The sequence below is a fragment of the Parus major genome, chromosome 10, assembly GCF_001522545.3.
Source record: "Parus major isolate Abel chromosome 10, Parus_major1.1, whole genome shotgun sequence".
NCBI classification, from domain to species: Eukaryota; Metazoa; Chordata; class Aves; order Passeriformes; family Paridae; genus Parus; species Parus major.
In genome coordinates, this window is record NC_031779.1 from 8,032,245 (window position 1) to 8,045,607 (window position 13,363).

Sequence of the window (13,363 nt, forward strand, 5' to 3'; positions counted from 1 at the left end):
ATGCGGTGGGATGGGATGATGCGGTGGGATAATGCGGTGGGATGGGATAATGCGGTGCGGTGGACGCGGTGCGGAGCCCCGGGCGCTCTGCGCGCTCCCTCCCGCGGGGAGCGGGCGCCACCCCGCGGCCGGGGACCGCCTGTGCCGCTGCGGGGCGGGGGTTGGACAGGGCTGACGCGATTAAAATATTGATGCAGTCGCAAAAATCGTTCATTAAGGCAATTTAATCTTTGCTATTAAATGTCCTTTCAATTCATTTGGGGTAATTAAGATGCAGTTTAAGTGATTAAATTCTAATTACTTATGCTAGGCAAAGAAATATTTGTCACAGTAATATGGTTAACGAAAGACCTTGCTAAAGAATTTTAACATTTACTTTAAATTATATCGCAGGGAAATCAGGTGTTTTCCCCTGATTGATCCACTTAGCAACATATTCTGTAACGGTGATGTCAGCTCGCTGAAGTGGTTACAGATCCATCAACGCTAAGTTTGTGTAAACCCCTGAATCCCGAACTGCTGAGTCAGCACTCCGCAGGCAGATTCACTTCATTATTCCAGGGGCAGCAAATTAAGGTCACTCATTTTAATACAGTGCCCAGCAGTGAGGTGTTTACTGTTCTGGCTCAGCTGGGATCTGTGTGTTGGTGGGTTGATGTCCTCTGGTGAGCTTCCCATACACAAACATTTTCCTCTCTTTTGATGTTATGAAACAACAAAAGAGTATTCCCTGGATTTGATGGCAGAGAAAAGAGACACAGATCAAAAGATCTCTGGGTATATGGAAACACCCTGAATAAGTGTAAATACAAATCCCTAGAGAAACAAGTGCCAAATGCTGAATAATGCCAGGATTAAAAATAAATAATTTAGTGTGGGCTCAGACATTTCAGAATAGACAATACTCTTTTCAGTTGACAGGAGAAAGTTTTGGGGAGCAACCAATGACCTGTGTCACCCAATGTAGGCTTACATCACTAAAAGCTGTGAAGGGCCTGATCCCACAGGGGGCTGAAGCTGAAGGGAATGCTCTTTCAAGCATCAGTGCTGTCTGCTACCTGCTGCCAAAGTCCTCAAGCAGTTTCAGCCTCCTGCAGAAATACTACTGCTCTCTCCACCAGAAGGCAGAGCCTCCTGCAGAAGAATATCCTTCAGGATATTCTCCAGTTAAAAGCAGTGAAGAGTTTTCATTCTCCAAACATGTTATTTGATACTGTGTGATGTTTCAAAACTAGAAGCAGATGATTTGGAAAGTGATTCCTAGGTGGATGCAGTTCAGAATGTGGCTGAACTTTCTAGACCTGACACAACAACAGAGATTAGAAAATATATGGAAGAGAGACTTCTAAAAAGGCTTTTTATGTCTTTGAGACAGTCTTTCTTGTACAGATTAAGTTGGGATAACTAAAAGACTTTTGCAAGAGGAGGGGTAAAAGACCACCACACCCTTCATACAAGTCACTTGGTGGCCATTAAGTAGTAATGGCTTGTGGTCAGCAGTGACCCAGGCCAGAGCTGGAAATGTGACCCGTCACCTCAGGGTGGAAGGTCTCGTATCCCATCACTGGTGACCTGCACACAGCCTCCTCTCCGTGTCCACATGGTTTGAATTCAGCATGGCTGGGGAGATGGTGTGTGTGTGTGTGTCTCTCCTGCTGGTCTGGACCCACTCTGGGTGCAAACAGAGGACAAAAGAGCTCCCTGTAAGCAGAGATCCCCGGTGTGCATTGGCTTTCTCCTCCACAGAGTGAGGAGACTCCTGCCCAGGCACTGGAGGGCTCTACCCTCCCCTTCCACGAGCAGCTATGTTGCCATGCTGCTGGTGCTCCCCTCTGCTGCCCTGTGTCCCTGCTGCCCTTCCAGCCCCTTTGCACAGGCAAAAATCTGCTTGTGGCCATTCTGTGCACCTGTGCTGGAGCTATGGGAGCAGGCACTGTGACGCTATGTCAGAGTGCATGGCTGCTGCCTCAGCCCAGCTCTGCTGTAAGGTGCCAGGCCTGACACCTCCCAAACCCATCATCATCTGCATGTTTCCATACCCTGCCAGAGAGCTTCTTCTGTGCTGGAGCCACAGCAGGCCACCAGCTGAGCAATGCCTCTCTCAGGGAGAGCTGCCCTCTGACATCAAAAGTAGCCAGCAGGACTTGTGGTGTTCACAAACCAAACCAGAAACCATCAGAAATTAGGTTTATTGAGAGCATTACCAGTTTCATTCTTTGCTTCTCTTTTTCAGAAAGGAAAAATGGAATTTGCCAGAAACAGCTAGGCACATGTGCACACATCAAATGTTCCTGAAAATTGATGCATTGTAATCAGGGTTTTTTCCTTTGATTTTAAAAAGAAGTCCACCTCTAGGGATGAAACACTAGATCAAGCACCGGGGTTAACACCTGAGCTTACTATAATCTTGACTTTTAGACTGACTGAATAATGTTGTTCATATCACAGACAGGCAAAACATCCTCTTCACTGTCTCAACCTAAAGATGCAATTAGTGCATTTTCATAGTGGACACGATCCTGTTCACACCCCTGGCAGAGCAGAACTAACCCTGCTGTGCTGCACCCAGCTGGGGGCTGCAGAAGAGCGTCAACAGACGCCGAGCTGCAGAGGTGAGAGCCCACTTCTGTACCATGCACAGGCAGCTGGGCCTCAGTGGGATGTGCAGACCTTACAAGGTCTGGCAAGTTTACTTGACCAAATCCCTCGGGTGACTTAGAAGGAACAAAGGGAGACAAAAATAGATTGATGGGCTGTGTCAGGAGAATTACAAGTGTCAAAAATATCTGTTGCTCAGGGCAGAGGAAGATGGAAGTGACTGGGAGAGGCCAGAGTTCAGGGCTGGATTTATAAGGCTCCTTCTGGCACTGATAATATTACATTGTCATATCTGCACGCGTGTTGCCAGAGTCGGGACGACTCTTCCTTTATCCTCTGCTTTTCTTTTTTCTTAACAAGATTTCCTTAAAGGCTTTTTCAAAAGGCATCACATGGAGCATCGCTCAGCCAGGGCAGCCCAGAGACAAAGAGCAGGGCTGCCTGCAGCAGGGAGAGAGGGCAGGGTGCCAGCAGGTGTGTCCTGGCAGAGGTGCACACCTCTAGGGAGCAAAGCACCCTGCAAAGCACCTAAATTCAGTGTCTGTGCTGTGGGAGGGGGTCCACTCACAGTGCTCAAGGGCAGGGGCACAAGGACATCAGTGCAAATTACTGTTATTATCTTCTGCTATGTGAGATAAAAGAGAGATGGAGTGTGTGATAAATTGTGAAGAGAGGTACTGGTGTTTTTCCAAAAACCACCATGTCAGTTGATGTCCCTGGGGCCTGGCATTAGGGCAGGACCTGGCCAGAGCAGGCACAGCCGCTCTGCCTGGGCATGACCTGGCTCAGGCTGCTGCCAGAGAGCCTGGTTCTGCCAGCCCTGGCTGTGTGGGCTGGCCAGCCTCTGTGCCTGCTCTGATCTACTCTCATGTTGGAGCAGATTTTATCCCATGGTGTACATTTGTTCTCCGGCAAGCTGGAAGCTGCAATTTATTATTAAAATTGATTGGCTCCAGTGCAGGGAAAACGATCGCGAGGAAACCCTATTACAGATTTTCATTATCACCATTATTTATTTTTAAGTGCTATTAATATTCCTGAGCCTGGACAAGGCAGAAAATGAGAGGTGGTATCCACCCCTGCTGCTCACAACCTGAGGCTTGGCAGTGCGAGGGCTCTTGGAACAACTGAGCGTGTTGGGAAGTTTTTGTTCTCTATCTGCCTCTGGCAAATGCTAATGGAAGTAGAACTGAAAATATTTTCAAAATAGTAAATTAGGTTTGTTTGTATCATAGGCTGGATAGCTTTTATTTTTTTCTCCCTAGTAATGAGCTCTTTTTTCTTACCTCTGTGATGTCACTAGCATTAACTAAGAGGGTTTTGATACAATTGAAGTTGAGGAATAAGGTATGTTGTAACTCTTGGGACACTTTATATGGAAATAATTGTTTGGGAATGCTACATTTCAGGAAATGAGCACAAGTTCAGGAAGACAATGTGTTATGCAAGCTAGTTTCACAACAGATGGTTGTTTTTCTGTAATTCCCTACTATTTCTGAGAACTCATGTAGTAGCTTGTGATGGAAGCCCCAGAGGCTCACATCGCTAATTGGGCTGGCTTTGTACCTACTGCTGTGACTGTCATTTGTGATGTGATGATTCACACTGAAGCATTGCACAGCACTGACTTGGATCACGCTATCTGTGCCGTTAGGATTTTCTGATGAATTATGATCTGGACAGAGTATCTAGACGGAAGATGGAATTTGTGTAGTCTTTGAAAAAGGAGGGTGTAAAGCAGCATGAGCAGAAATGAAGCACAGCAAATGTTGTCTGCACCTGGTTTGTCTTCTTTTCTGCCTGAGCCTGTTAGCAGGACCAGTCAAAGCAGGAGGCTGAGGCTGTTATAAAGCTGAGCTCCTGCAGCTGCTTTCCCAGGAATTTCTGATTATCAAATGGTCAGACATATATAAAGACTGAGATGCTGTTGGTATCCTCATTCTTAATATTTCTTAGTAAATAACAGACTCTTCTTGCAAAAGCATTTTTAACCCTTGATTTGTCAATGTTGACCTCCAGTGGGGATGCAGATTATTCCATCAGGCACCAATCCCATGGTGAATTCAGAAGTTTGGCTACAGTAGGGGCTTGTGTGCATGAGAAAACCTGGTTTTTAGCCCAGATGCTCCATGGTGTTTTAGAGGTCAGGATGTAACTTCAAAGCATTCTTCAAAGGTTTTCAGATAAAAATACCTGTAGGAGACATGATTTTGGCAGCCCAGTCTGTTTGATTGATGTGTGATTTCTTATGAAAGAGTATGTGGCAGGAATATATATTGTTAGTGACCTTTTCAAAAGCCTCTCCTCAGAGGGGATTGAGCTACCAGGGCCTTGGTCCCTGCCTGGGCCAGCAGAAGGAGTCTTCACAGCTCCTGGCTCCTGATCTGTGCAGTTCCTATTTCTCAAGTGCAGAAGGTGGATGACTATTTTTATGCCTCCCACGAGCAATGGAAATGCTCATGCCAGGGCTGGCTCTCAGTAGTAACAGAAGTTGTAGAAAGGACTTCTGCAAATTTGTTATTTTCATTCCAATAACCATGATGTAAGTAGAGATACCACACAAAATTCTTCATTTAATCAGTACTGATCTCCACAGCTGCCAGGGCTAGACAGACACAGAGAAAGAACATTAATATTTCCTTCAGAAACACATCTCTCAATCAGAATTAAAGGACGTTGTTAGAGGAAAAAGGGAAACAGACAATTTTGAAAGTGAGATGGAGGAATCTGTCCTCCCAGGGAAGCTTTTATCCTAGGAAAATGCTAACAAGATGAGCTTGCAGACAGTCAAAGGCTGACAGAGGGATCTGGGAGTCTCCCTCACATCCCATCAGATCCTGCCTGGAAGGTGATCCGGGAGGCAGATTTCAAATTGCAAGCACACCCTTTAATGATGTAGAGCAAAATAACATTCTCAGAGGGAAAAAAGGAATGATAGATTAAATAAGGAGCAATTCTATAAAGAAGATCTGCTATACCATTGTTTTTCATGACAAAATGTGTTTTATTTTGTTCAGGATACATCTGACCTGTAAGATTGTAGTAGCATCCTGGTTTCTCAGAGTTCCTTATTTCTCAGTCAACAAAAAGCTACAGAAATGGATTGAAAGCAACTAATAATGGTAAAAAATATGACCAAGGTTAAGAGAGTTCACTAAATTTCCACATTTGATATCTAGAGATATCAAATACTTAAATTCTCAGCACTAATGGGTGGTATTAAAATGTAAGCTCTCAGTTATTACTGAGCATTTGCTGAATTTTAGCAAACAACAACAAAGGTATTTTCTAATTTTTTGTTCCTCATACTTGTCATAGTTTATAATGAGTTAAAGATTTAAATGTCCCACATCCTCTCCAAATTTGGAAGCTGACATGAACAGTCCTTTTTCCCTAATTTGCTCTGTACTGTGTTCCCACACTCTCCTCTGCCAGCCCTCTCTAACCATCCTCCCCTTTCTTGCAGCGTGCAAGAGGAAAGAACAAGAACACGGGAAGGATAGAGGGAACACACCCAAGAAGCCTCGGTTGGTCTTCACCGATGTCCAGCGTCGAACTCTACATGCAATATTCAAGGAAAATAAGCGTCCGTCCAAAGAATTACAAATCACCATTTCCCAGCAGCTCGGGTTGGAGCTGAGCACCGTCAGCAACTTTTTCATGAATGCACGGAGGAGGAGTCTGGATAAGTGGCAAGACGAGGGCAGCTCCAATTCAGGCAACTCATCTTCTTCATCAAGCACTTGTACCAAAGCATGAAGGAATAACCACGAACTGAAACCTCGGTGGAAAAGCTTTAAAAATAAATAAATAAATAAATAAATAAAGACAGACAAGGACTTCAAAATAGCAGGTTTATACTTAAAACTATTTGAAAAAAAATATTTATAAGTCCAAAGAAACCAAAGACTTATTTCACCTGCATTATGACTTTGTTCTAAGACACACACTTTAGTAGGATGACGACTTGCAAAAAACAGAGAGGAAGAAGAAAGCGAAATGGAGGGAAGGAAACAGAAAGCAAAGAGAAGAGGAACAGACCACTGGTCTTACACCTTTGCCCATTATCATCTTCACCGTACTTGGCTGTTTAGTGGTTTGGAGCATAGTGATTTCCTGTCATTGAACAGACATCTCTTTGGATACAGCTCTTCATGTCCACAGCAATTGCCATGAAGGTGTTCAGTGTATCCGTACTGCGTACACGCCAGTGGGTAGGGACTTAGGGCTGGTCTCCAGAGAGGGCTGTGCCACGGCACGGCCGACAAAGCGTGGAGTCGTCTGAATTCCTTGGAACGGTAGTGTGATTTTTGCTGTTTCACAGTTTGAACTTGATTGGTGCAATGCCTGGAAACAAGTTCAAGCTAGGCAAAGAAATTTTGAATGGTACCTAAACCAGTGCATTCTCTTTGTTTGTTAAGGAATGTTCAGATTTTAAAAAGGAAAACTATTCCATCCATAAAAAAATCGACTAGCTACCAAAGAACACATTTAATAATTATATTGCAGGTATTTTATTGCAATGATTTTAATATTCCAAAGCTATTTTTACACAAATACTATGTAGAGTTATAGGTATAAACTAATCTAACTGTATAACACATAAAACTTGTAATCAAGACTGTTATTTGCAATTAGTAAAACCACATTATTGTTTCTTTCTGTGATTGGCAAGAAAGAATGTCACCCGAGGAGATCACAGCCCCTGGCAGAGCACGGGAACTGAGAATGGGATGCTGCTTCCATTGAACTCAGTGAGCCCTTTCCTCACTGACTTCAACGGGAGCGCAAGAAAGAGCCACGTGTTAGAGCCATGGGTGCTACTCTGTGTGCCCTGTGTGTGCCACTTGTGTGCCACCGTGAGTGCCACCGTGTGTGCCCTGTGTGTGCCACCGTGAGTGCCACCATGTGTGCCCCGTGAGTGCCACCGTGTGTGCCCTGTGTGTGCCACTGTCCCCGGGCACTGGCCTGGGCTGGAGCCCGGCGCTGTGCTCCAGAGTGGCTCAGCTCTGCCATCTAGCCTGCAAACAGGAGACCTGAGGCACTCAGGATGTAAAAATGGAACGAACTGAGGAATGCAAAACCACAGGGCTCAGCTTCTGATCAATACTCATTGACATTAGTGAGCTTTTTTTTACCTATCGACCTTACCAGGCAAAGGAATGGTAACAGCTTTGAAGGCTCGTGGTCTTTTCCTATTGAAAACAGTGGTATAACATCAGTTAATGTTGTGGGAGGAGCTCCAAGAGGAGCTCCAGCAGTGCTTTTGGAAGGAGGAACTGTGATCCCTCTGATGTCAAGAGCAAAATTCCCGTGGCACCGAGATACAGCCCGATGTTTTGTGGCTTTGTATCTATGTGTAGCAGGCATTTTGTCCCACACATTCTTTCTTGCTCATCTATTAGTCAGGATAATGCATGAAATAGTTCAAAGTTTGTAGCTGAAAAGCTTTAAACGCTCTGTTGCTAACAGACCCACAGGAGAGAAATCATCCCATTCCTACTCTGATAAAATTAAAGAGAAAAGCATGCAACATCTGCATATTAAATTTTAATGTAAGGGGAAAATAGACTTTAAAAACCATACATGTGCCTGTTAGATTTCTAACTGGTATTTCAAATCACTGTAGTAATTATGCTAGGTATATTAAATTCCAAAATATCCAAATATGCAGTTATAGGCCCGATGCAAGGACTAGAAATAGGTAATCTTACTTCCAACATTTTTGTTTTTTAAGAAAAAAAAAAGGAAAATTAAAGGTAAACTAGAATCCAAGCACTATAAACAGTAGCAGATGCTGGTTTGAGGGATGAAGCCCACTCAAAATACCAGTGACACCAAAGCAGAGCAACTTTTGTAGCACCAGTTATTTCCCAAGAGGACAGGGTCTAGTCAAGGTTCAGGGTATACAGTTTATTTCCACCCAGTGTTTAGAATACAGGTGAAATATCTCTTTATTAAAATAAAGTGAAATAAACCAAATATTTTTGGCACTGAATATTTCTCTGTATTTCAGTATGTTAAACCCACTTTATTGCTGACAAAGCAATTATCTATGAAAATTAAATCTAATCTGGACATTTTTTGAATCTCTAGCTTACCTTAAATTTTAGCAAACTTTCTTTTGAAGTGTTCCATCCCCACGGAGACATAATTGACATGGAAACATTTATAAGCTCACATATAAAGTACCTTATGAATGCAGTCTCATTAGTGTAAGGTTAATAAAGGACAGTGATAACTAACGGTTTAGTTTTTTCCAGCAAAACACTGCTTTGTAACGTACCTATAGTTTAGAGAATAAAGCCTTATTTATTTAAAACTTGAGAATTTAAAAATGCAGGGAAATTCAAAGTACATTGCCGCATTTTTAGTATTTCCATTGTATTGTCTTTATAGACTACTTGCTGAAACCAAAGAGAACTTTCATACCAGCATTAAATTTGCACCCAATATGCAATTTCAGGATCTCTGATACACACACATGCAAGCCCCTAAATAGGACTGTGTATATGTACATGCACACACATTTTTATGGGGTGTATGTATGTATGTATACATGTGCACACACATGTCCACACACACTAAAACTGATGCACAAGTTATAGATTTTAGGTGTTTTGGGTTATCTTAACATGTCTGTTTAAGTAGATATAAACCTTTTGGTTTTCTCTAAGCCATTAGGAACAAACCACTCTTCCCATAAGCAATATGCGCCTCATACTCTGAATAGGCAAAGAACACACTTTTCTTTAATTTCCTTCAAAACATGAAGCAAATAACTCTGGAACTGCTCAGTCTAGCTGGAAAGCAGTGTTACCTCTGAGCAGACTGCCCGGCCACACCGACTGAAGCATGGACAGGTTACCTGGTGCTCCCTTGCTCTGACCGGTGCCATTACTCAACAGGGCATCCTTGGAGGGGAGTTTCTTCTAATGCTGCATTGAACATTACCCAGGAAACCTGTCTCTGTCTGTTAGTGTTAGTCTTTCAGTTCATTTCATTCCTGACAAAATGGAAATTGGTTTCAAATTCGACAAGAGGATCTAAAACTCTGCCAGGAAGGATTAGGAGAGGGAGCAGAACCTGAAAGAGTTTGGGAGCATCAGGAGATGGGGCTTCAGTCAAAGGTGACTCCATGGGCAAGAGGGCATTAGGAACATGCATTCAGCTAACAGGCTGCATCCAAACATGACTGCAGTGACCCACGGGGGAGGCTGGCCAAGAGGTGAACTGTCCGCATCCATCCCCATTGTAAATGGCATCATTAGATTTCTAGGAAAAAAAGAACAAAACAAACAAAAAAAAAAATCCTCCTTCAGACTGCCCCAGAGCGCTCCGTTAGCCCTGCGTGGCTTTCCAGGGCCGCAGCCTCCTCTCCTTACTCAGGTAAAGCAAACCCCACCAGAGCGAGCCAGCCAGCAACGGGGCTTTTGCTTGAGAAGTTGCTCCTGCACACACCATGCCAGGAGCAAATTCCCAAGCAGCCGAGTGGCCGGGGTGGCCTGGCATGGGAGTAGCCCCAGGGCTGCCCGCGGGCACCGCTCTTCTCCTGGGATTTCAGGATAAGGGCAGGTGCTGCTGGGCACCGCCCCAGGGGCTGCTGCTGCCCGGAGGGCTCGGAAACACTGCTGAGCTTATACCAAAGAGTCTTAGGACACCTCTCCTCACCTGAGTTGTAAACGACATTTTTACCCCAAAAAACGTTCCTTCTTTCTACTACTCTTCCTCCTATCCTCCTCCTCTTCCTCCTCCTTTGTACATAGGGATGAAAACTATGCATTTAGCAAACAAAGAGAAAGCACTTACCCTTTTCTATCTCACTGCGTTTGGGTGCATTCAAAGGCCCAGGGGCTAATTTTGAGACTTTGCTTAGCCTCCTGGTTTATTATTGTGGTGTGGTTAGCTTTACAATACATTTGGTAACTATTTGCTAAAGACAAAGAAGCAAAAGGTAAGGAATAGCTACTTCCACGTGTTAAAAAAAAAGAAAAAAAAAAGAAAAAAAAAGTGTGTAAAGATCTACTATTTATAGTGTGAACCAAAGACGCTACCTCACTCGATTTCCATTGGTGATTTTAATCACATTGATGATACCAAAGAATACCAAAGATTTTTCATGCACGGCCTTGGTCTGGAAAGGGAACTCATCCTTCTTCTTACCCCCATCCCCCGACCCCCTTCCTCACCTTCACTCAGTGTGTAACCTTGTCTTCATTCTTAGTGGTAATGCTAATAACCTTACGAATACTTCTCTTGCTACAACTGCTACTACTGACGATGATAAGGATAATAATAATAATAATAATAATAATAAAGCTCTTGGCAAACATGTTGCAAACTTTGTAAACTCATAGGACGAGTGCCTTGCTTGAACCAAAGTGTTAAACCGCTGTTGACCTCTTTATCTCTCACCTTATACTCTTTGAATACCTCAGCCTGTTAGAAAGGCCACTAATGAAAAAAAGGAATAATTCTTCACCGTGGTGCTTTTTGCCGTGCAACCATGCAATGAAACTTTCTTTGATACCAAAGGAAAATGTTTTTTTCCACTTTCTTGCTGACAAACCAAAGGTTCCCTCTTCTTTCCCCCAAAGCAGCTTGAGTCCCTCAGCCCAGACAGGCCGTGCATCGCTTTTACCAATTCCTCCAAATACCTCATAGTAATAAATCTTTAGGGTTATGTTGTATAGAGAGTCTATGTGATAAGGCAGAACTTACTAGTTTGATAATTGTTAAGGTTACTTAAAAAAAGCTTTATAATTCTTATTTATTTTGTAGGGGTTGTTTTGTTTGTATATTCCTTTTATATTGTTTGGTTTGGGTTTCTTCTTTTTTTCCTTTTTTTTGGCAGAACTTCTCTGTTATACTCAAGGAAGATCTTATTCCTGGGAATGTTTCAAAGTGGGTAAAGATCGCTGTTTGCAATGAATGCAAGAAAGGGAAACATGGCTTCAAGTACTTTTGTCTTTTGTTTCAACTAGGATGCTTTGTGTTTGCTAGTCGACGTTCTTTTCACAGGGTAAAAAAAAAAAATATTCTCTGCTGTGATAAATGGTTCCTATTTTTTCTCTATAATGTGCTGTGACTTTTAATTTAATTACATTTTGTATACGCTTATTTAATCACTGCTTTAATTTATGACTATGTAGCTTAAAAAAAAAAAAAAATTGTATATAGTAGATTCAAAAATGGCCAAAGCTTTATGTTACAATCTTTTCATTCTTGTTGCTGAGATGAACTGAAGGAGAGTGCTTCTCTTGACTGCAGGGTGTATCTTCAGCCTTGTCTTGGCATGCACTTCCACCCGTGTTACAAACACTGCCAGGTTACCCCCCAGGCCTCCCTTCCCCCCAACTTGTACATGCCAAAATGAGTGTTTCAAGGTAGTACTTTTGTCACTTAGAAAGCAGAAAGGCATTATTAGTGTGTTTTTTCTTTAATTTATTTGTCTTTTTCTAGAAAGATTGCTTTGTGGGTGAGACCCGCACATCCAAAGAATTTAAAAGTCGTTTAATGTTTAAAAGCACTGGCATTTGTGAGAGATTTTGCTGAGTTTTTATTTTCCTTCGCCATTCGCACGGGTAGCGCAAGCGAGTAGCAGGCGCGGGCCTTGGGAGAAAAGCTGACTTGAATCTGGAAGCCTTGCTCACGGAAAGGCCTTGGCGGGCGGCGGGACAGCGCGGGCCACCCGTGGGCCACCAGCAGGTCACCTGCTCCCCAGGCAGGGCCTGCAGGATGGATGGGTGGATGGATGGGTGGGTGGATGGGTGGGTGGATGGGGCCCTTGGGGCACGGCTGGCTCCCAGCAGCAGCAGCAGCAGCAGCAGCAGCGTGGTGCCCAGCTGTGGGCGAGCACAGGGAGCTGTGCAGAGCCCCTGCCAGGGCCACGGAGCTGCCCTGCCACCCCCACAGCTCCAGGGAGGACAAGGCAGTTCGGAGTCGAAAAGCAAAAAAAAAAAAAAAAAAGAGTAATGACAATGATACTTCTGCAAAGCTGATGATGGCATCATGGCACAGAGAATAGGATGCCACTCACTTGTGTTTTATTTTGCATAAAGACTAGGTTCTGGTTCAACCAAATGTCGTGTAGTGACACGGTTTGTGATGGCTGTAAATATTTCCTTTCCCGTGCAGTAGCTGAGCCCCAGGTGTTCCTCCTTTTCCTTGGAGGGGATAGCGAAGGGGCTGAGGGAGGGAAGGACAAGGGCAGGGTCTGAGCTTTCGGTCAGAAGTTACACTTTCTAGGTACGTTTTTATACTTCAAGTATTGAAATGGGGCAATAAAGAGGCTCTGAAATGAAGGATCATTAAATGATCTGTTGGTGGGCATTGGCTCAGTGTCTGCTTTTAATACAGGAGCTAATGCTGTGCAATGAGTTCTGCCTCACGTGGAGGGGGAGGCAAAGCATTGGTGTGAGAATCGGCGTGAGCCATCGAGCACTGGACAAACCGTGCTCGGGGAGCCGCGCTTTCCTGTCCCGTTCGGCTAGTTTGGTTTTTCACGGCATGTTCTGCATTTACTGCACTTACTGCATCCTCACCGTGGGGCCGCGTTAGTTTTGCAGCCTGCCCCGAGCAGCGGGGAGCGTTCGGCACGGCCCGGCCGGGCCCGAGCTGCCCGGGGAGCTGCGCCCTGCCCGGCCCCGCGCTGTCACACAGGGCGCCAGAGACAATCACGGGTCCCGGCTCCGCAGGGCTAGGAAATCTTCCCAGAGCAAGCGGGAGTTCTTCCAGAGCAACGGAACAAAAATAAACAAAACAA

The 13,363-nt window shown here is 44.2% G+C and overlaps 1 protein-coding gene across 1 annotated transcript in view; it reads left to right on the plus strand.

Annotated features, from left to right (window-relative positions):
* The window catches only part of ONECUT1 (one cut homeobox 1), a 22,276-nt gene extending 8,913 nt beyond the window's left edge, over positions 1–13,363 (plus strand). The window contains exon 2 of the mRNA XM_015639466.2: positions 6,065–13,363. Within this exon, the coding sequence (XP_015494952.1) occupies positions 6,065–6,357 (293 nt within the window). The 3' untranslated portion in view covers positions 6,358–13,363. The remainder of the gene's footprint in view (positions 1–6,064) is intronic.